At 34.5% G+C, this 22,475-nt stretch overlaps 1 protein-coding gene across 4 annotated transcripts in view; it reads left to right on the top strand.

Annotated features, from left to right (window-relative positions):
* The window catches only part of LOC139687138 (cilium assembly protein DZIP1-like), a 34,215-nt gene that overhangs the window by 5,451 nt on the left and 6,289 nt on the right, over positions 1-22,475 (top strand). For 2 of the 4 annotated variants that reach the window (XM_071584270.1, XM_071584269.1), the window contains exons 1-11: positions 6,253-6,469; positions 6,585-6,820; positions 6,899-7,036; positions 7,143-7,376; positions 10,012-10,125; positions 12,141-12,290; positions 16,929-17,051; positions 17,343-17,493; positions 18,290-18,402; positions 20,220-20,443; positions 20,639-20,819. In XM_071584270.1, coding sequence (XP_071440371.1) covers positions 6,358-6,469; positions 6,585-6,820; positions 6,899-7,036; positions 7,143-7,376; positions 10,012-10,125; positions 12,141-12,290; positions 16,929-17,051; positions 17,343-17,493; positions 18,290-18,402; positions 20,220-20,443; positions 20,639-20,819 — 1,776 coding nt within the window. In that variant the 5' untranslated portion in view covers positions 6,253-6,357. Of the gene's footprint in view, positions 1-3,173; positions 3,247-6,252; positions 6,470-6,584; positions 6,821-6,898; positions 7,037-7,142; positions 7,377-10,011; positions 10,126-12,140; positions 12,291-16,928; positions 17,052-17,342; positions 17,494-18,289; positions 18,403-20,219; positions 20,444-20,638; positions 20,820-22,475 lie in introns of those variants that run through there. The other 2 variants (XM_071584271.1, XM_071584272.1) reach the window with 2 other exon arrangements.

Here is a 22,475-nt window from a genome sequence, read left to right as displayed (position 1 = left end):
ATGCTTGCTGGCCTAATGTCTTTACTATAATTTATCTCTATATTCCTTCCATCTCTTTTGAATCTTTTGTGGTTCAATTAATAATTTCCTGACTTATCCTTGATTGATTTCATGGATTTTTCCATCTAACTTCTTGACAGTGCTTTCACCTTCCTGTATAGTGCACCAATTTCACACTTCCGCTTGCAAAATGTCCTAATTCTCAAACTGCATCCTCTACCATATTTCTTTTTCTCTTGTTTGTTTCTCGCCTCAGTTTATTATTTAACTCTTTATACATCCTTCTGCCTATATTTGTGTATACATTCTTCTATTGCTGCTCTCATCTATGTTGCTAATCATCTCGTCCATAATCCATGGTTTTCCTGACCTATTCATATTTAATGTTCTTACTTTTTTGTCTGCAGTTTTTGCTATCCCTTTTATGATATTTTCTTATTTTTCTTATAATGTACACAACTCCCTTTCCTCACATATGCTATTTTCTACAGCCTGATGAACTCCTTTCTTGTTGTTCCAGTTAATATTTCTATATTTCATTTCCTCATTAACCTTCCCTGTTGTATCATTTTGAATTGGATGATATGCTTCGTTAGTACTAAATTATATTCTGAATCTACATTCACTCCTGGGAAACTGCAAATTAATCACGGTCTTCCTAAATCTGTATCTAACCATAATATAGTCTAACTTTTATTTTTATGAATACCCTGGTATTTTTCATGTGTACCTACTTCTGTTATGGTGTTAAAACCAATTCTCCATTATGATAAAATCCTTTCTCTTGTCAACCTCTGCTACTTTCTCCCAATGGTTCATCTGTGTTCCTAAACCATAGTGCCCTATCTCTCTACCATCTCTTCCTTCAATCACCATCGCATTCCAACTCCCCATTACTATCAAATGTTTCCTTACTGGAGCACATGCAATTATCCTCTAACTGATTATATACCTCACCGAATTCTTCCTCCCTATGATTGCTTGATGCCATGTAGACCTGCACAACGACCAAGTTTGTCAGTTCAACTTTTATTTCTAATTTTAATTTTGTGCCTATTGCTTGCTGTCTTGTATGCTTCTTCCTGTTTTTGTTTCAATATTATTTTGTTCACCTCCCTCAGCTCTCTTTCCGTCCACTGTGTATTACTATCCCTGGACTGGAGTGGAAGGATAGAGGGGGCACTATCCTTTCATGTCATCTTGAAGCACCCAAAAATGTCTACATTTCTTCTATCCATCTCTTGCTTTGTATTTTCTAATTTTCCTATTGTGAACATCATCCTAAAATTCCCTATTCTAACTAGTTTGGTCCTCTTCTATTCAGCTGTTGTTGCTTTCATTTTGCTAGGATTTTGTGAGATGATGACGATGGAAGCCTTACTTCTCCCACCACCAGGCATGAAATACAGCCCAGCTGTGGGCCGAATTCCATAATTACTAGGACTCATACTCTGATCAATGTCCATCATAGGTGCATGGGGTTTTTGATTGAGGTGGTTTCCCATTGCTTTCATCAATAGTTTCAAAGGAACTGCAGGAGATGCCACAACAGTAACTTTTAACGAAGTCATCCGCTGATGTGCATTTCAATGCAACAATTTCAGAGTGTAAAATCATTCACCTTGACCGGGATTCGAATCCCGGTCAAGGTGAATGATTTTTACACTCTGAAATTGTTACATTCATCAATGGTGTTTTTAGCGATATAGCGTCACTCAAATGGCCACCCCTCTGGGGTAAGACACCTTTGCAGCCATCTCAATTATGAACAGATGCTGTGTGGATGACATTTTTTTCTGACTCTTACCCTTCTACTGATTTGGCATGGCAGACCTTATCTGGAGTAATTATCATTGCTCCCACCAAACATCTCTAATGGTGGTCAGAACACATAAGCCTTGCCATTTTTTCATGGTTGTGGTACATGGGGATGGCTTTCCTCAATAAGAAGTCTAAATGGTCATCTTAGTATTCATGATCAGTAACCTCAATAAATGCTCTTAAGTTTGTGGCTTATGTTTCAAATGGTGCCATTTCCAGATAATTTAATATGAAAAAACTTCAAGCCAATTGATCATATTCTAGCAGTTGCTTTGAAGTCTCTAAGTTTCCATATCTTAAACATATGTGTGGAATATGCCATGGACATGGAATACCAAGATATTTTTCAACCTCTGATTATATTTTTTGTGCTCTGCCTCAATAAATAGGTATGCTAGAAGTTAACATTTCAGGTGGGGCAAGTGAATTTTGAGATACTTACGAAAAAAGGAGAGACATTCTTTAAACCTGATTTTGATAAGGCAGAGGAAAGAAAGATTTGTGGTATTTTAAAATAATACCTAAAACTTAAGGTCCATTAGAATTGGAGACTAATTTTAAAAAATCTTACATATTGCTTACAGAAAATGGTACGACATGAGCAGTGGGTGCTGAATTTTCGAAAGAAACATTTTTTCTACCAAAAATAAAGTTGTTGAAATTGCCGATCTTATTCTACCTACCAGAGTAGAAAAACTGATTAAGAGCTATGTCACCTCCCTGTAATGAAGTTTTCTGAAAAGGTGAAATACCTGCATGCCCAGTATTTAATTGAGATAATTATTATTGCCACGCCAACAACTACTTGTACATGAAAACGCGGCGTTTTTAAATATGATTCCACTATGGTAATCCATATGATTCCGGGAAAATCCTCCTTTTGAGATAATGACGTAATCATTTGAATACAGAACAATTTCTGCAGGAGAAAGCTTCGCATTTGGTGACTTCCGTAGCGGTTGTAAATCCATAACTCTCGCTTCGTGTGATCACATCGCAAAGATAATGAACGAGATAACGCTTCTGCGTTTAAACACGGACTACATCGGGGGTGGCCAACCTGCGGCTCATGAGCCGCAAGTGGTTCTCGATAAATGTACCCGAGTTCCCTTTTCATGTTTGTGCTATTATATTTTTTAAAATTATTATCGGTCCGTATGTGTTTCAAAATGTCTTTGAAATTACTGACAACAGATATGAAGGACTAAGTGCAACGTTGTGACAAATTTCATTTCCGTCCAAGTTAAGAATGATATGGCTCATCGAAACGGTGCGCGAACGAACATAAACAGTGGCGTAATCGACCGACTCCAGACCGACTTTGAATTTGTGAACTTTCATTGCAACGGACAGTTGACATTGTGCTGTGGCGGAAAAATGTGTATCACTCTCGCTACGGATATAATTTGTAATCTGGAATTTTTGGTAAGTTATGTATTATTTGTTTCGTAGTATTTAACATGTTATTGTTTTAATGACCCAAAACTTGTATTTTCTAAATTTCTTTATTTATTTCAAGTTCTTTTAAAACTACGACGAGAGAGAACGAAAATAAAAAGAAAATACGGGCAAGAAAAAAGAAGTTTTAATAATGAGTGGAAGGAGATTTTCTTTTTTATTGACGATAACGGAAAAGCATTGTGTTATTTGTAAGTCTACGGTCAAAAATTATAAAGCTAGCAATTTACGTTAACATTATGAAACCAGTCATCCTCAGTTTTCTAGTAAGTATCCGCCAAATTCCAAATTAAGATCAGATAAACTTGCTTCTTTAAAGTCGAATTTAAATAAAAAACAGTTAATTTTGACGACCTTTAGCAATCAAGCTAATAAATGTGGCTGAAGCCAGTTTTGTTATTGCCTGGAATATTGCTCGTATGGAGAGGTAGAGTTTATTTAAAAACTTTGAAGATGTACGTAAAGTTAAGATCCAAATAATGCAGCATTGCACACAGTTGTTTCGCGAATTCCCATCTCGAGAGAGACAACCGAACGACGCATAACAGCAATCAATACCTCTCTTGAATATAATTTTAAAACTGATTTGAAGAACTATATTGCATTCAGCTTAGCCCTTGACGAATCGACAGTATCACAGATCTTCCGCAATTGGCGGTTTTCATCTGACTTAGTTGATAGAGAGGAATTATTAGGTATGGTAGCACTTCAAGTGTCGATATTAAAAATACACGAAATTCCATAATGGAAACGTTTGACGTGCCTCTTAATAAACATGTAAGCATTGCAACCGATGGAGCTCCGGCAATGCTGGGTCAAAAAGTCGGTCTAATTGAGCTTTTAAGCGATAATTCTCAAATTCCACAAATCACTGAATAATTCCCCGAGAATATCTCGTTACATGATATTTAAAATATCCTGATGTTATGAAAACAGTGTTACACATTGTAAATTACATTCACATCAATTAAAAAAATCATCGACAATGCAAAATGCTTCTTGAAGAATTAAAGGACGAAGTACTTCCAAATGAAATTAATTTCTTTTGCATTGTTAGATGGTTATCTAGCTGCAACGTATTAAATCGATTTGTAGATTTGTTTGATCCGATAACTGCATTTCTTTAAGAAAAGGAAATAACCTATTCAGAATTAGACGTTAACGAGTGGTTGCAAGACATGTCATGTAAAATTTGCAAACACTGAATTTACAATTGCAGGGGGAAGATAATATGATATCTGACCTCTCACAGTGTATAATTATTTTTCAAACTAGATTACAACTTTTACAAAGGGCATTAAAATGAAAATATTTTGTCACTTTCCTTGAATTAAAAGAAATTGTTCCAATATTAAACAATGAAATCTCAACGAGTATATAAAAAAAGCCAGAGGAATTCCAAAATAAATTTCAAGAATAAATGAAAAAGAAACACTTTGTTCCAATCCACCACTACCTGTAATAAAGTGGTGGATTGGAACAAAGTGTTTCTTTTTCATTTATTAAAATGAACTTCCACAAAGTTGAGGCTGAAACTTTTGAAATAAATTTCAAGACTTGAAATTTTTAAATCATCTCTTGATTTATTTCTGAATCCATTTGAAATTAACATAATTCAAGGTAAGTTTTCCATTTCCAATATAATTATGACCCAAAGAGCATCTGGAGAATTAGAATTAATAGAGATCAAGCTCTACAATCAAAATACGAGTATAAGTTGACTCCACTTACTGGATTTTGGAAATTTGTACCAGGATCGAAGTATCCTGAATTAAAAAAGGCTGCTTTTCGAATTATTTCAATATTCGGAACAATGTACTTTTGTGAATAATTTTATTCCGCTTTAAAAATTCGCAAAATCCAAACCCCGATCAGTATTAAGTAACCAGCATCTTAAAGAATTAATGAAGTGGTGTCACCAATTATTCACTAAATTTTAAAGAATTAACAAGAGAAGTAAAATAAACTTCTGTAAAAAAATTTTGATACCTTTTTTGCATACCTTTTAAATACTTATTTAATTGCGGCTCGCAAAAAAATGGCTCGGACTATCAAGCAGCTTGGCCACCCTTGGACTATATTATTTCCCGGGTTTCTCTATCGCTTCCCTTCGTCACGAAATACAGTTGATACATGGATCGGCCATTGAGAAGTTACAAGATAATTTTGGAGTTTTCTACGGTAATTATCTCTATTTACACAATGTTTACGAACAAATATCTCTTCTCCTTATCTCCCATGGCCAAATGCAAATCGTTTCCGGAGCGAGCGTTGTCGGAAGTCGGATTATTTCCCGTGGTAATAGTAATATGTTCTATATAGCTTAAACTAATTGGAGCACCACGTTGCTAGAGTTTAAAATATTTAACAAGTTTATCATCAAAAGAATGTGTTACACAAGGAACCAAAACTGTCATTTTAAAATTTTCAGGTATATTTCAATTAAAATTTTCACTTCTGTGTGTGGCATTGGCTGATACTTGAATCCTGTCGTTTGCCATCCTCGTGAGTGTCGATTCTCGAAAACGAAAAATATTCTCTCTTTAATTACTATTTCAATCTACTTCGCCAAATTTGAAATAAGAGAACTGAGGAACAATTGATGTCTATTGGTCACCCTAACTCCGTTTTAAACCCAAATTGGAGTTATGTTTAATTGAAAGGTTTTATTACCCAATAAGGGATTTGTAGGTACAATTAAAGTATACTATGCGCGGTTATTGCGATTGAATATGCATTGATAACCGGTTCTAAAATAAAAACTCACTGTTAATTTCCTAATTTAATAGAATGAATTCCTCTAAGTCTGTGAAATATCCCTTTTTTAAGTCCTTTTAGGATATTTTTCCTACTAAAAATTTCGAATTATCGACCTAATAGTGGTTGAAATAGCGCGCTCCGCGTATTCGATCAATCGAGCTAAGGAAATGATCGATGGTTCTATTGGTTACTTTGATACAATAATGCCGGATCACGGCATCTGATTTGAATCGTGAAAATACTTTTGGTATTACTGTGAGAGTAAAGTCTATTTCATGTGACGTTCTCTATATAAATTCGTCAGCGTTTGCGTTCATTATGTTCGCAAGAGAGTTAGAGTCAAGGATTCAGTCTGCTTTTAATGTGTCTGACATCGGTAAAGACTTACATTTTATTAATCGGAGATGTGCAATAAATTGGATCAAAGTTGGTAAGGATCAAGAATGTGCTAAAACTTATTATAGACTTTTTTGTGTATTAATCAAGATTTTTAAAATCATTATACGTGTTTTTTTAGCTGATTATATTGATTGTTATAAATTCAGTTTCTGCAGATATCAACAAAGTGATCAACGAAAAAGATTATGGGTGCCTGAAAGAAAACGTATTGAATATAGTTAACTATGATTTAGACTCCGTGGTAACATCTAAAGTGTTGGATCCTGGTTTCGTAAAGCTATTCAGACTTTCTCAGCTAACAATTGAATATTTGCTGTACACGCTTAACTATTTTCAGAAACGATCAAAACAACTTTCAGAAGAAAAGAACATTATGAAAAAGGTAAATGTACTTTTATGATGGTTAGTCACTACCTCTTGTTTCTATTGATAATTTATTTCCTTTCCAATCATGTTATAGGAATTAGAAAAATTCCTAACCAGCGGAAAAGAAGTTATAGGCAATTCAAATGGCCAACCAAACTCATTCAACGCATCCGATCCCAGGAAAGAGGCTCATCTTGTTTTGGTGGGAAATGACTCCAGTAACACATTTAGGGTGAGAGTGTATGATCGTATCTAACAAAAATTGTTAATGAGAAGCTGTGGAATTAGTGACTGCATCATTTAACCCAGAGTGCCAGTAAGGAAAACTTTACTTTCAGTGTATGCTGTGTGGGAAAACATTCCTTAACGGCTGTTATCTTTATGCTCATCATCAAAGAAGGCACTCCCGCATTTTTTATCCATCATTAGTAGACATGCCAACTGCTCCTTCCAGTTTTCCATCAAAAATACCAGAGAAAAATAACATGATGCCAGATGGAGAGACAGAAAGAATATGGAAGGAATTGGAATGGCTGAGGAAGAAGGTTTATGAATCTTCGAATATGGACAAGGTAGATTAATTCCCGCATTATTATTATCGGTGGATAGTTTTTATTTTTACCTTGTCAATTATTTTTACTGGCTTTCATTGTCCCCTGCTTCATTTTCCTTGGTCTGCTGCCTAATTTATTTGCCATTTGATAATTTCATGGTTTATTTCTTTGCATGCCTGGAGAAATCTCTAAGTTTACTGCCTAAATGTTGCATAAAAGAAGCGTTGTGTATTTTTAAGTCCAGTTTTTTTCGCCTTTTATTAGACTGAAAGTTGGCATTTTGCAAGTTGATTGGTTGCTGTCTAAAAATATTAATTAACTAAAATTACATTACAATAAAACAAATATGCACACCTTATGTTTCCGTATGTGGTTAGACGGTCTTGTTCAGCATTGCTTATATCCTGTATTTTGTTGGTGCATATGATGTAAATCTTGTGGATATACTGTTTCAGCCTTAAAACTATTCAAAATCCTAAAGAAAGCAATTTGTGCAAGTCTATGATAAGGTCATTCCCTCTGGCCTATCAATTATCAAAAACTTTTGCACTGAAATTAGACATGTTTAGGAAAAATGCATATCCCTGCCAACAACTTCATAAAAGCAGATTAACAAAACCTGTGCCAAGAAAAAATGATAGCTTTCAACTTTTTTATGCATAGACTGCTTACTGTACCCTTCAACTAAAAATACATGCTGCAATGATGAGCTACAGTTCACAAAACAAACATGTGTAAACAATGGATACCCAGATAATATCAATAACAAGATGCTTGTAAACAAAAAGAGAAAACTACTACGAGAAAATGTTTATGAAGCTAACCACTCTTCAGCCACAAAACATCATCAAAAGTAAAGTCATCTCCATGTCCCATTGTCTCATGTTAACCAAGGTACTATATAAAATATAAAAATGAGTGAATATAAATTTTATGTATACATACAAAAATGCACTTCACAATTTACTGAGTGATTCTTGAGGCAAAAAACTTCTCCATTAGAAAAATCTGTGATTTTTAAAATTAATTGTAGAACTTATCAATAAGTATACCTTCCAAAAAACATAACTTTATAGTTAGATCTAAAAAACACTTGGTGCTTTTCAGAAACAGTCACACCCCTGCCAACACTAGGGTCTGCATATCTTTTGTTAACATTAGATGCACCTCAAGTGAATACAAGTGTTTGTAGTCTGGTTGTTGGGCAAATACAATATTATTATGCTATGCAGCAGTAATCTGGTCAAGATAAAGCTTTTTGAATATTCATAGGTCCTTAGGTAATCAATAGCTGTGATATAATTTTCCTTTTGACTGGAAACCATCCTAATAGAATGATTATAATATCAACTTTAAGAAATGCTGTGTAACCCATGTTGGCCAGGTTAAGTGGGCAATGCCAATGTCTGCTTATCTAAAGTTCATCAGTTTTGAGTTCTCCTTGGGAATGTGTGTGACCTCTGGTGGTCCAGTTCTAGGGACATCTGATGGCTAACCAAGTGTTGCTTCTGAGAGAATATCCCTCGTATGGAAAGTCTTTTTGACCACGTTCACTCATGACTCTTGATTTCACCTTTTCTCCCTGACTATACACTCTTCTCTCTTGTATTATGTGGTGATTTAACTCTCATTCAATATACCAATGTGAACAAGAAAGAATAACATACTTATTTCATAATTTTTAATTGTAGGTGCATCCAATCCTTCTTCTTTCCCTCTCTTTTTTTTACCAAAAGCACTTCTTATTCACTGTATATATGGTTATCCTGGTATAGCCATTTTTCACTCCCAAAAACGTGGGGAGGAGGTAATTTATGTACTGCTATTTTTGTTGCCTTAGGCAAAAGTTCATTTTTATTTTCTCTACATGCAACATTTCAGCTTATTTTCATGAATTGTCAGATAGGGTGGGAATCTCAAGCAAGCACTACTAACATAAATAAAATAGGCCACTTGCTCAATAATTTTACTGTTTACCCTAGCAATCCAATTATTTTTTCTGTTCACTTATCAAACACCACTTTCAAATCCTACTCTGCCTGCTACCTCACCGAAGCTATCCAAATGATCCATCCCTGCCACGCATAAAACTATTCTTTCATTCAAACTTCCATTTCGATCCTCTTCTTCCAAAGACTTCCACAATGCAGCATGCTGAAACTTACTCTAAATATTTTCGTACACATAATTATTATCTTCTCTCTTATCCCCTTTCGTTGATAGTAAAAAGTATAGAAGTTTGAGATACGATAGTGCAAAACAAAAGTTGTTTGTATTGCATAGAATTGTCTTACAAGTGCACTGTATTGTGTAATAGTATTCAGGGGCCATCCAGAACCATTCTCTAATGCATTGACTCTGGTAATATTACTTTTTAAATTTCAATATATGTGGTAGAACCACTGCATCTAAATCACAGCTTATCATAAAAGTTTGTCTTTGTTGGTAAATGGTATTTTTTTGCTTGACGGTTGAACAAAGTGGATAGTTAGATAGATAATTGTATGAATTATTTTGTTCCAAATTCAAATTTGATTTTTAATCTTAATCCGAATAGCACGACACACCACACATTCAATGATGAAATTATTAGGCATTAACACTGTTGGCTGAACTGCTCTCTTCATCATCATGATCCCTTTCTTTTTGACAGCCAGTGCATCAAGAGCCATCCCAGCATGAAGTATGCATCAGATCACCCCAAAACCTCTTGCCTAAGGGTACAAGGAGCAGCTATTCAGAGAAAAGGAATGATGACTCTTCAGTGGTATGTTGTGGCCCTCACTTGTTTTTATTGCTGAGAGAAGTTCTGTTTAACAATTCATGGTAATGTTGAAAGTGTTAGTAGCTAGCATGCTTATATATGTTGGTTCAAGTTAATGTAAAAAAATCAGAGTAATCAACCCAAAGATTGATTTGTTGGATTAGGTTAGAATTACCCTAATATTAAGCACAAATGCATGTAAAATGCATTCATCTAGGAAAGAGAACCATTTATTTTCCTCTGCCATCTGATGGTTCACAGAGGCATAGCCTATAGTAAACCGGGGGCCTTTAATTCAGTTGCCGACTAACCTCTGAAGTGATAAACCTCATAATTTAATATAAGCCAAAAGATTTTTCCATGGCCCATGGTCATAACATGAAAAAAAGAGGCTAATTGTTGGAGCAACACCATTCATTAATTTATGAAAGAAATTCCTGGCTAAGATTTGGTGTTAACTCCTTCAACTAAATTCGTCACTGGTTCTTAGTGAATTGCATTTTGGTATCCAGTTTATGCACTCTGCTTAAGGAGAGGGATTTAAGTGTGATAATCATTAATGTACAAATGGGCAAAAATCTCCCGCTTTTCAATGATCAGCTTCAGCGCTTGATAGGGAGAAGCATGACATGCCAAAATAATGTTTGTTTACCGCAAATATTTGGATTACATATATTTTTGGATTAATCAGACCTATTCAAACCATTATTGTGACAAAAATGTGTATTTAAAATCAAAATACGTGAATTAATCCAGAGTAGATATGAACTGTTAGGCCAAATGAGGTTCCACTGCAACAAAAAAATATGACTGTTATAAATAGCACTTCATTTGGAAAAGCTTTGTTCATTTTTCATGCTCTTGAGAAAATCCTGGCTGTACACCTATGGATTTTTAATTGTTAAAATGTTTAGTATCGAAATCAGGTATAGTTCCATTACCTATCAAAATAATAGAGTTACTAATAATGAAATGAGTGCGATTTCAATGTGGTAATTCTTTAAAGGGGGGGAAATGGTATCAGGAAAGAAAGGTTTCCTAGGATAACTATAATGGAAAATTGTATTGCTTAAGTCATTGCACAACTGGAGAAATTTAATTTATATCTGATCACTTAGGAATACTCTTTTACTCCCTTATTATATAAAAACAGTAATCAACCTTAAGGTTTGTTGTCTCAGGCGTAACTTTATGGAATTTGATAACATATTAAAATGAAATGAAATAATTGACTTCATTTCATTTCAATACCTTAAGGTTGGTTTGGTAGGTGATGGTAAAGTTCACCCAATACTAAACCCAACAGCATATGATATTCACATATTAGGATAAGGGGGCCCGTTTCTTCCCCTATGCTGGCTTTGGTTTCCCAGTAAGATCTGGTACCCGAAAAAGTTACACTGCTTGGGTAGAGCTGAGAGTCCCCAGAGAGGCATGCTTGTGAATTGAACCCAGGCAGTCAGGTCAGTAGTCCAAAGCTCTAACCCTGGACCACTGCATCTCCTCTTATGTATATAAAATGTATGCATTTGCACATTGCACCAAAATCATGCTATGATGAAGGTGAAGGAATTTCCTGTTAAGGACATGCTTCTTGCTTGATAGTTTAGTTCACAGTTATTATTTCATAGCAGACTGACATAATTTCTTTTCAAATGCTTTCTTAAGAATGCCATTCCATCTTAAGACAAATCCCATTTTAAATCAAGTTTTTATTGATACTGCACTGTGTGGTATCATTCCATGCTGGATCATAGTGTGTTTTTTGCATAATCTTCTTTAAAATATGTATAAACATTAGCAAGCATGGCATAAAACCCTTGAATTTTTCTAATGTCCAGTTTTTCCTTTTAAATACCATAATTTTAGCTCTTAAAGTGCGCCTGAACTGATTTTAAAAGTTGTTCTTGCTCTGATTTCACATTGGTGTGAATACTGATGACACAAACTTATATAATGCCTTCAGGGAGTTTTAAGTTGATAAACATTGTAGTGGAATAAACACATTTGTCTTGCAGAGAGTAGAAATGGGTGCAGGAAGGGCAGAATCAGATTGGGTTGATGATGTAAAGGGTAGTGGTGATCAGGTGGAGAAGAAGTCAAATGGGCACCAAATCCCGGAAGTTTTGTCGGAACAAGAGAAGGAAGAGGACATATGCTTTGAACAAGTATGTAGGTACCTTTCTTTGTACTGCTATGGTAGAAAATAATGTTCATTGTTATTCATGTAATGATTTGCTCAATAATTATTTAACAGATACATTTAACGTACCTCAGTTATCACTGAGCAATATGTACCTATATGTCCACAAAAACAGAAAAAATACACTCTTCAATGTTGGCTAACATGCTCTTGAATACTGTTAAAGCCTGTCTACCTACCATGCATGCCCGGCATGGCATGTCTTCATGCCATTTCCTTGAGGAGGTAAGCATTAGTAATAAAAGTTTGGTTTTGAGTTTGGAAAGGAAATAATCTCTTTTATCAATTTCTTCTGTCTATCCTTGAATATGTACTCATTTTGTCTTTTTCATATTCTTACATGATTTCACACATGCTTTCATGTTTCTGAGAATAAATATTCTTGTGTTGATACAATTTTGATACAGTCAAGGCGAATGATTTTTATGCTCTGAAATAGTTGCATTGAAATGCACATTAGCGGATGACTCCGTTAAAAGTTACTGTTGCGGCATCTCCCGCAGTTTCTTTGGAATTTGATACAATTAATTAAATCTCTTTGGTTCTATTCGCCCATGGTAATTGATGTCTATCCCTTCCTCTGAAAACATTGTTCTGTGCTCATATATCTGTCTGGCAATTAAGCTCTCATTAATCTGATCTCTAACCTCTCAATATGATCACTTATTTTAAATTCCGATATGATGACTTCTTTCACTACTTGTTTATTATTTACATGTATGGATCCAATCCACACATTTTCATGACAAACTATTTGATACCTTATCTTTCCTATATGTATCATAAACATTCCTTATCCACTTTATCCAGTCCACATTTATGCTTATCTTGGTGCACCCAACATTACTTGACTTAAAAAAGGTGTAATAGGAAGGCCTTTTAATGCTGTTAAAGACTAGTGAGATTAGTTAGTTTGTTAAATTATCAAAACTGCTCCTGGTTGTTATTTAATGAAAATGCTATTGGCCCTGTTATGGTGTGCAGCTCTTCATGCTCTACCTGTTAATTATTCTCTTATTCCAATGACTTTCATTATATTATTAATTATATTATCCCATTTAATTTGAAAATTGAGTACTTTCTTTCTCTGGCCATCCTTCCAAGTACGAATGTGAATTCAAATATGAATTGTTTAATTTATTCCAGCTTGTATTTCAGTTAATATTTAATTAAATAATCACTGGGATAATTTGATGTTTGTCTAGTTGTGATCTGGATAAGGAAAATTTAATATGCTAGGTCTGGAAACACTAGGGTCACATGTAATTCGGAAACTTAGTTATTTTAGCAACCTCAAATATTATCAGCCTGCTTTTGATTTTCATGAACTTGTGTGAATGTTCAAATTAGGATGAGATCAATAATCACTCACAGATAATTTTTTAACTGTGCCTCAGTGTGAGTAATAGTAGGCCCGTGCATGAAAGAAGACAGGAGACATGGATCACTTAAAGACAATGAGTGTATGAAGTTCCTGGTGAGTTAACCATAGCTTAAAATCAGATTTAAATGTGTGTGCTGGTCATAGGAAATTAATAAGAATTCAGTACAATCAGCCTGTGAAATTTCAGCCTTTCCCATTAATTTCAGTAGATTCAATTTTTATTTTATTGGTAAAATTATCCTCTTAAGGTAAGTCAAGAAAAGTAAAATATCCATAGATCTCATTGTGTTAATAAAATGGTCTAGAGATTAAGTAGAGAAGCTGAATGAGTACCATTATCTGAAAGTTGATTTTAAAAGAGAAATGAACTCGGAGGAAATATTGTTTTAAACAAGCTTTATACATAATTTTAATGATACCTTTCTTCATTCAAGCATATACCATATTTAACAACATATAAGAGAAACCATTTTCCCAATATTATGGTTGAAAAAATCACTTACATTTTAAATGTGAAGGTTTGAACTCCATGGGTTAATATTCATTACTAAATGTTCTTTTTACCCCAGATGGTCAGTCCTACTAATTCTGACTCAATTATATTTATGTATATGCAATATTTATTATTCAATTGTAGATATTTATCTTGCCTGCCAACCCAAAGGTTGAAGGTTTGATTCGCACCCAAATGGGTTTTCATCCACCTAGGGCTTAGGTGTTTGTAATTATCTTCAATGTAATGTGCTGGGGTTAGGTGGAAGAAGAGACTATAGATTCTCAATCTCGCCCCAATAAAGTCGTTAAATAAATGAATGCCCTATTTGGGATTGTTATTATTTAGCTCATTGCTATTTTGAGATATCCAAGTCAGTGCATATTTTTTATACCATATTAACAGTGCATATTTTTATGAGGAAACATTCTTCATAACATTTCTCAAATAATTATTCTGGATTACATTTTTGTGTAAAAATATTATATTATGTGTTTATTTCGATTATTATTACTTAGTATCATGAGTACCAGTGTGTGTCATTATTGAGTTTTTGTATTTTCTTCTCTCTTCTTGTAGGTTCAGTATTTCATCTATAATCAATGGTTTCCTTTTCACAGAATTTTTCAGCTTGTAATATTGTGTGCGGTTTCTAAAAATCAATCTTCAGGTCCTACCATCTTTCATTAATTGATTCTTTGTTGTTACTTTTTTCCTTTTTCCAATTCCCATTAGAAATTAACCCTTGGCTTAATTTTCTCCAAGCTATTTATTTACCATTGCTTTTCCTTTCTTTTCATCAGCTAATTGAATTTGAGATGGCACTTCATTACCTGTAAATTGTAGTTGCTGTCAATATATGCCCCCAGATATGTAGCTTTTGCAGTCTTTCATTTGATTACTAAATCTCTGATTATTGAAGATGCATTCAATGTAGTATCTTCTAACATATCCTGGCATATTCCATGTGAATAATCTATTTGAGTGGTTTTCATAGCGTATGTGAGCCACCACTAATTTGTAGTCTTAGAGAATTTCAAAAGTCTTTCTTCTTTTGTTTCAATTCCCTTGTTCAAGTATCCATATTGTGTAACCTTCTTGGGCTTCTTTGATAATTGCATTCCACTCTGAAAGTGTATTTAAATTTTCTTCTCTTGTAACATTTTCCATTACTTAAGTGATATATATTGTTTTGTACATCCTCCATGTCATCATATTGTAGTCTGTTGTCAGCATGTAAACTTGAATCACTATGTAGTCTGGTTTTTTTTGCAATTATCATTATACTGATTTTATTACAAGAAGCACTTCATTCTCATAGCATCAATATTACTCTTGACTTTTCATTCACAGAGTTTGTGTAAATTAACATGTAGAAGCCACTTCAGAAGTCTACTACTTTGGGCCATTTCATTTCACCTAAGATGTCTAATCTTTTTGTGCACATCTCTACCTTTATATATTCTAACCTCAGGTATGCCCAAAATGACCAGGCAATCTAAGTACCAATCCTGAATTGATTAATGCATTTTATAGCATTCAATTAGTCAATGCCAGCAGATCAGAGAGGGGCTATTTTACTTTCATCACATCCATTATTTAAGCAATGTGAATAAAAAGGATTGGTGATCTGAAGATCCTTGGGATAGTAATGTGTTTTTTACCTGCTGCCTTCCACTCAGTTCTCCAGTGGTTAAATTAATTTTTAACACACCTACAGTGAGTTTTACTGTACTGACCTCTATGGTCTTCAAATTTAGTCGTGCAGAGTGGTGTTCCTCTTTCTTGGCAGTTGGTGGTCCATTGTTTGGTAGTAGCCATTCACCAAATGGAGGGTATGGTCAGCCAAGCCATTCTAATAAGATTGTGGAACTATTTTTTACCGAGTAATTTTTACCTTTTTGATGAACTTTTTATTGGCCATGTTACCCAGGGACAGACTCCTCTAACCTTTCCAAGTACCACCACTTAGAGTCTGCAATTGCTTGCTTGTTGAGTAAACTCATGGCCAAGTATATGTCATAGCTTTCTCCATGTAAAGAGGTCAAGCCACCATAATTAAAGCTGTAGAAAACATTACTTAAACTAATTTTAAACACACTGTTTTGATGAAATTCTCTTAAATATCATAATTAAGTAGTAGGTGAATATCAAGGACCATTAAAGATGTAAGAATGCTTGATAAGCTGTCAAGAAAAAGAAAATTGCTCATTGGATGGCCTCACTTAGACTCTTTAATTACTCTATAAAGACTTGCATATACAAGAAACTAATGTGGTGTAAAGAAGGAAATAGGCTGAAGGAAGCTAAATCAAAACGCAATAGTCGTTAGAGATTGTCTAAAAACTACCTAGATTGATAAAAACTATCAATTATAAGACAAAATATCCACTGATAAAATTAAATTATTTTAAAAGGGTTTTGTTTAATGAGATTATAGTAATTGTTTTGAATTCTGATTCACTCTAACTTTGATCTTACCACTCACAAAAATTTTATTTATTTATTTCACATTTATCTGAAAACAGCTCTTTGGCCTTTACTCCGGACTTTAAACAATTTTATAATAATGGAAACACTTTCAAACACTCAAGCCCTAGGTGAAGAAAAATGCACAAAGTTGGGAATCAAACCCGTGACCTCTGGGTTGGCAGGCAAGAATTATACTCCATTGCTGCCGACATTGTGCCAGAATTGGTTGTAAGATGGATTTATTGTCATTTTAGGATCCCAAGGATGCGTGTGAAACAAAAGCTGAACATACCATCAGAAATAGGACTGAATATTTTGACAGTAGAGCCTTTTCTGAAAGGGCATCAACTTTAACTCATGTGGAGGAATTACAAAAGGTATGCTGGCTGATTCACTTTCTGTGAAACATTTTAAAAGTATTCTTTGCCTCATTAAATATTTTTGTAATGGAGAAAAACTAGATGATTGATTAACAGAGGTATTGCTTTGTAGAGTTAATTGTACTTGCATTCTTAATTTTGATGCTCAGAACATATAATTTATGCATATATCCATTCATTCCGCACCCTCTATGTGTTTGTTTATTTTTATGTGGAATTCAATCCACTCGTAATTTTGATTTGACCTACATTTGTGTAATATTGGTTAACAAAGTTTCTTTTATGTAGCCAGATGCTCAAAAGAAAGCTGAAAAAGATGATAGTGGGAGGTTAGAGGCCCAGGAGCGGGTGTGGCGGGGCCGTTTGAAGGCTTTGGCAGATAAAAGCTCCCAGGAGATAGAAGCTCTTAGAGAAATGATATCTTCTTTGCAAGAGAAAGGTTGGTGATAATAATTCATATATATTGCAACCAAATTGTTTTTAATACATGTTGTGCAAAAAAGTGAATAATTCATACTCGTGGGTGGTGGTAGTCCAGGGGTGGGTAGTGTTGGACTACTGACCAGAGGGCCCAGGTTAAATGCCCTGGCAAGCCTCTCTGGCACCTGCAGCTCCACCCATGTTATGTGATTTTTTGGGTACCAGATCTTCCTAGGAAACCATAACTGACACGGAAAGGAACTGTGCCCCCCTCACCCTGATGTGTGAATTTCACACGCTGTCAGGCTTAGTACTGGGCGAACTCCACCATCACCTACCAAACCGACCTTCGGGTTGATTACTGTGTTTATGGTTTTATAGTGCATACTTATGTTTAGTGGTTAAGTTCATAATAGATTTTCCTGATAGTGAAAATTATGTATTGATACTCCATTTAAAAGATATTACTGATTGGTATAAAATTTCAAATAGGCCACTGATTTGACTCCTGCCAAGAAGGGTTTTTACTCTGACACTAAGTGTTTGGATGTTTGTGATTGTCTTTCCAGTGTTTGTTATGTAAAAGCCGTTTTTGTAAGAGAGGGTCAATTGGCTCTAATTATGCAATTATAAAGACATCATGGCTATTATTCTGTCTCTTCATAAGCCATAGTTGTCTCAGAGGAACATGACTTTCTTGTCCGTTTGGAAGAGATCACGTTGGGCTCTCATTAAAATACATATTAAATTTTTGTGGTCAAAATTAGCATCATAAATTATTACATGTAGGTTTAATTTGAATCATTTCTTTTCAGAAAGTGAATTGGAAGAAGAGTATCGGGAAAAAATTAAAAAGTTGACTCACCAGTTGAAGGAACAATCTTTAAAGCCAACAGTAGATAAGGCTGTGGCCACAGTGAAAGAAGAGGTTTGAATGCTTCTAATTATTCTTTAATCATGGTGGTACTTTCATTATTATTATTTAACATATAGTTTGAAGAGTAAAAATGTGATGTGGCAACAGTGACTTAGGGGAAACAATTTTTAAAATCTATATTTTGGTACTTTATTAATTTTTTGACTCCAGCTGCTGTTTATGAGGCAGCTTTACTTCTAAGGAAAATTGCATACTCAATATCATGTATTTTATATAATTACTTGAATGCAGAAATATTTCCAAGTATTTGCTGACAATATATATCATGGATGTGTGGAATGTCATTTTCTGGCTTGCATATTTTTTAATGAAATATTGAAAAGGTTAGCCCATGTATAATGTTATTAAAGTTGAATCAAAACGATTATATTTTCATTAGTAAAATTTTCCATAAATAGATGCTTGCAATCATTTTGCATATATATTTGAAAATTTTCAATTACTCACTCATTAGAGAAATGGACTAACTGTATGCAATGCCCATTATGTTATGAAGTCATGAATAATAGTACAATAAAAATTAAGACTGAATTGCTCAATCATTGATCTATAAATTCAGGCATACTTACAATGATCACAGTTGACAGCATCAAATATGAAAATATGTGGATATCACTCAGGCCTTCCTTATTTTACTATCATTTTATGTATTTCCCTCATCACTGGCAATTAATATTTTGAGTTTTCCAGTGGTGGACAAGATATGTTATCACCCATGCAAGGAGTTAGAATTAAATCTTTGAGCTGAATTTGGTTCATAATTTGACAGCACTGCATTGAATGTTGCATTCCGTGTTGCATTTTTTTTATCTCTTCAGGATAAAAAGTATAAATTATGGATCGGTAGCACATAACTCTAACTTTACAAAAAGTATCAAATCATCAAATTTGAGATTCATTCCTTCACTGCCATTCTGGACTATAAACAATAAGCATTTGTTTACACATCCTTAAGTGAACTTGTGTTGAGGTCCCAGTACATAGAAAGTCTAGTACTTCTCTCCTTTCCATCCATTTTACTTTTTCCATACTTCTCCACAAACATATCTCTAAAGCTGCCAATGTGAATTTATGATATTTGTCTTAATTGCCAAATTTAAACACCATGCAATGCCACTTACTGTATTGAAAGTTTTACTAATTTCTTCTTGCATTGATACTAAGTTCCCTTTCAACCACTATTTTCTCCTCGTAAAAGCTTTGCATAAGGCATGTATTCTTCACTTAATGCTTCGGCCATGTTCATCTTAAACACTCCATAGTTGTTGCATCCACTCCAGTACATGCCCCCTGATTTTAATGTTGAACTTAGCTTTCATTATTCTTGAAAATCTCATTCCTTTTGTTTTGTTTGCATTGATTTTAATCCCATATCTATTGCAATTATTCTGCAATGGGCCCAGAAATGATTGGAACCTTTTGATTGACTGGCCTACTCATGCTTTATCATCAGTAAGTCTAACTGATGTTATGAAGTCCCCACCTATGGTCATTCCTATGTGCAGGTCTTCCCAAGTATCCTTTACCATTTCTCTTTTTATGTGTTGAAAGTCTCAAGTAATAATGGGCAGTCTTACCTTGCTACCTAACACTGCCCATTCTGACTCTCTATCTGCCAAATGTAACTATGGAGTCTCAGGCATGTTGAAAATCAGGTGCTGAAAACTACATCCGCCGTCTGTACACCTATTCATTTATTTTAGAAAATGAAAGTATTACTGAAAATTCCCAAATTTCCATAAAATGAGTGTTTGATTATTTAAAATAATTTTTTGTATATTTATATTTTCTCATATGTGCTCTTATAGGAGCCAGTGCAGGCAATTCCTCCGATAAATTCAGTTGTTGAAGACATTGAAAGTCCTCCAAGTTCAAGAGATGCCACGTTAACCTCACTTAGCCCTGCAAAGCTTCCTGAGGGTAGGGAATCTCCTATGGTTTCATCTGCCAGTAATGCTTCAGAAGTGAGAAGTAGACCTTCTGATTTTGAATATGATTCCAGTGATATTTCTACTTCCCCTAAAGTGACCAGGTATGTCTGGAAAATTTTGGGCGCAGTGCATTGCTTAAATTGTCCATATCATAGGAGAATATTAAGAGTATTTGCCAGGAAATCTGCTCATAGTATTGAGTAATAAATTCATAAGTTGAATATATGTATATTTAGTTTTGTTGATCCAAAGACAAATTTGTTTTTAGCTTGAAAAGCCATTTATTTATTTTGAAGGAGGAGATTGCCCTCTGATCATTCGTCAGAAGATGAAGAAAGTGACCCAGAAATGGCTCTCGAAGTCTTTGAGAAAAAGTTAAGGCACCTTAATATTAATCCCTCAGCAAAATCAATGCCAGAAAAGATTTTCAAGGAAAAAATGGAAATGCTTAATGCGGAGAGAAGAATCTTGAAAAGGGTAAGCTTTTTGGTTAAGTCAATACACAAAACACATGATGACCTAAAGTGGAAAAATAGTTATCAGATGTGGATATTTTTTCTTGGTTTCTCACTTATTAAAAGTTAATTTACTCACTTTCTTCAGTTTTTTATGGAATTTACCAAATATTTCATTTTGATTAATGAAAATACACATGTCCTAATGCCAAGGCATTATCATATAGCATAAATGTATGAGCATATTTCTATTCCTAACATCCCTCTTGAAATATTAAATTCACACATGAAAAAATGTTTTTCAAAATGGACATTTTATTTATAACATGTCAAATATTGTTCATGTAACATTAATGATACCTGGAAGGAATGTATAGAACAGTATGGTAAATATATTAGTTCAGTAAGGTTAGACATTGAAAGAGAATATGATGTAGATGAGGATAGCTTAGGTGCAGGTTTATTTTATAGTGAGATAGAAAGGGCATTATGTGGGTTCCTATAAAAAATAGGCATTTACAATAACAATTGAAATCATTGGCAGTATAATTTATGAGCTGTGCTGTCAGGAGCTTATATTTGCTCCTGGTAGGATCACTTATGCCAGATAGTTCGAAGGGTAAGACCTAGATGAAAGGTAATTTGTGCTGCATCTGATCGTCAGTGAGGTGGCTGCAGAGGCATCTGACCCCAGTGCAGGAGCCACTTAGCGATGGTGTCACATTAAAAACACTATTGAAGAAGGTAATGGAAAACCACCTCGGTTATTTATCCCAAGGTTTTTAGGATGGACACCGAAATGAAAATGAGTCCTGGCAAGTACAGGACTTGGCCCAGTTGGCAGTGCGTCATGCCTGGCAGTAGATGAGGCAAGACTTCCACGATCATCATCTCATAAAATACTTGCAAAGCTTAAGTGGCAGCAGAAACATAGAGGATGCAGAAATGACAGAATTAGTAAGAATAGGAACTTGGAATGTTAGGACAATGATGAAGGCAGGAAAATTAGAGAATATTAAGTGAGAGGTGAAGAGAGAGTTAGTATAGATGTTTTAGGGCATAGCAAAGTGAGATGGAAGGATAGCGGGGATTACTGGAGTGATAGTTATAGAGTAATATTCAGTGGAGGTGATGAAAGCTAGCAAGGGTTGGCAATAATATTGAATGAAAAGGTAGGAAGAAGCATAGTTATCATAGAGAAAGTGCCTGATTGAATATAGTTAGCAGAACTCAAAGTTAATCCAAAGAACTTGGTCATTGTTCAGGTCTATTAGTCACCAAGCTGTCATAGGGAGGAAGAAGTCGATGGAGTATACAATGTTTCCAGTCAAAATCGTACCTCAAATATGTAACTAATCGATTTATGTTTTCCCAAACTCCATAGTTATTCCTCGGGTATGTTGTCTACCCCCTTAGCCTTATTTAATTTCAATTTCCTTGTGCCCTTTGTAACTCACTATCAACTATGTCTGGACCCAAGCTATCCAATTGCATGTCATATTCTCTCTCCAAGTCTGAGCTTGAAGGTCTAATATCTTTATCAAATAGATTCTTTATATACAGGTATTCTTTCCAAAAAAATGTTGAAAACATTAATCATATGTAGCAGAATTCAGTGTTAACCCTGAATTGGTGGCAAAATTACCATTTGAACATTTTCATGATGATAATTAAGGGC

The sequence above is a fragment of the Hetaerina americana genome, unplaced genomic scaffold, assembly GCF_022747635.1.
Source record: "Hetaerina americana unplaced genomic scaffold, ioHetAmer1.1.p SCAF_17, whole genome shotgun sequence".
In the NCBI taxonomy this organism is placed as follows: domain Eukaryota; kingdom Metazoa; phylum Arthropoda; class Insecta; order Odonata; family Calopterygidae; genus Hetaerina; species Hetaerina americana.
This window is presented reverse-complemented; position numbering and strand designations above follow the sequence as displayed.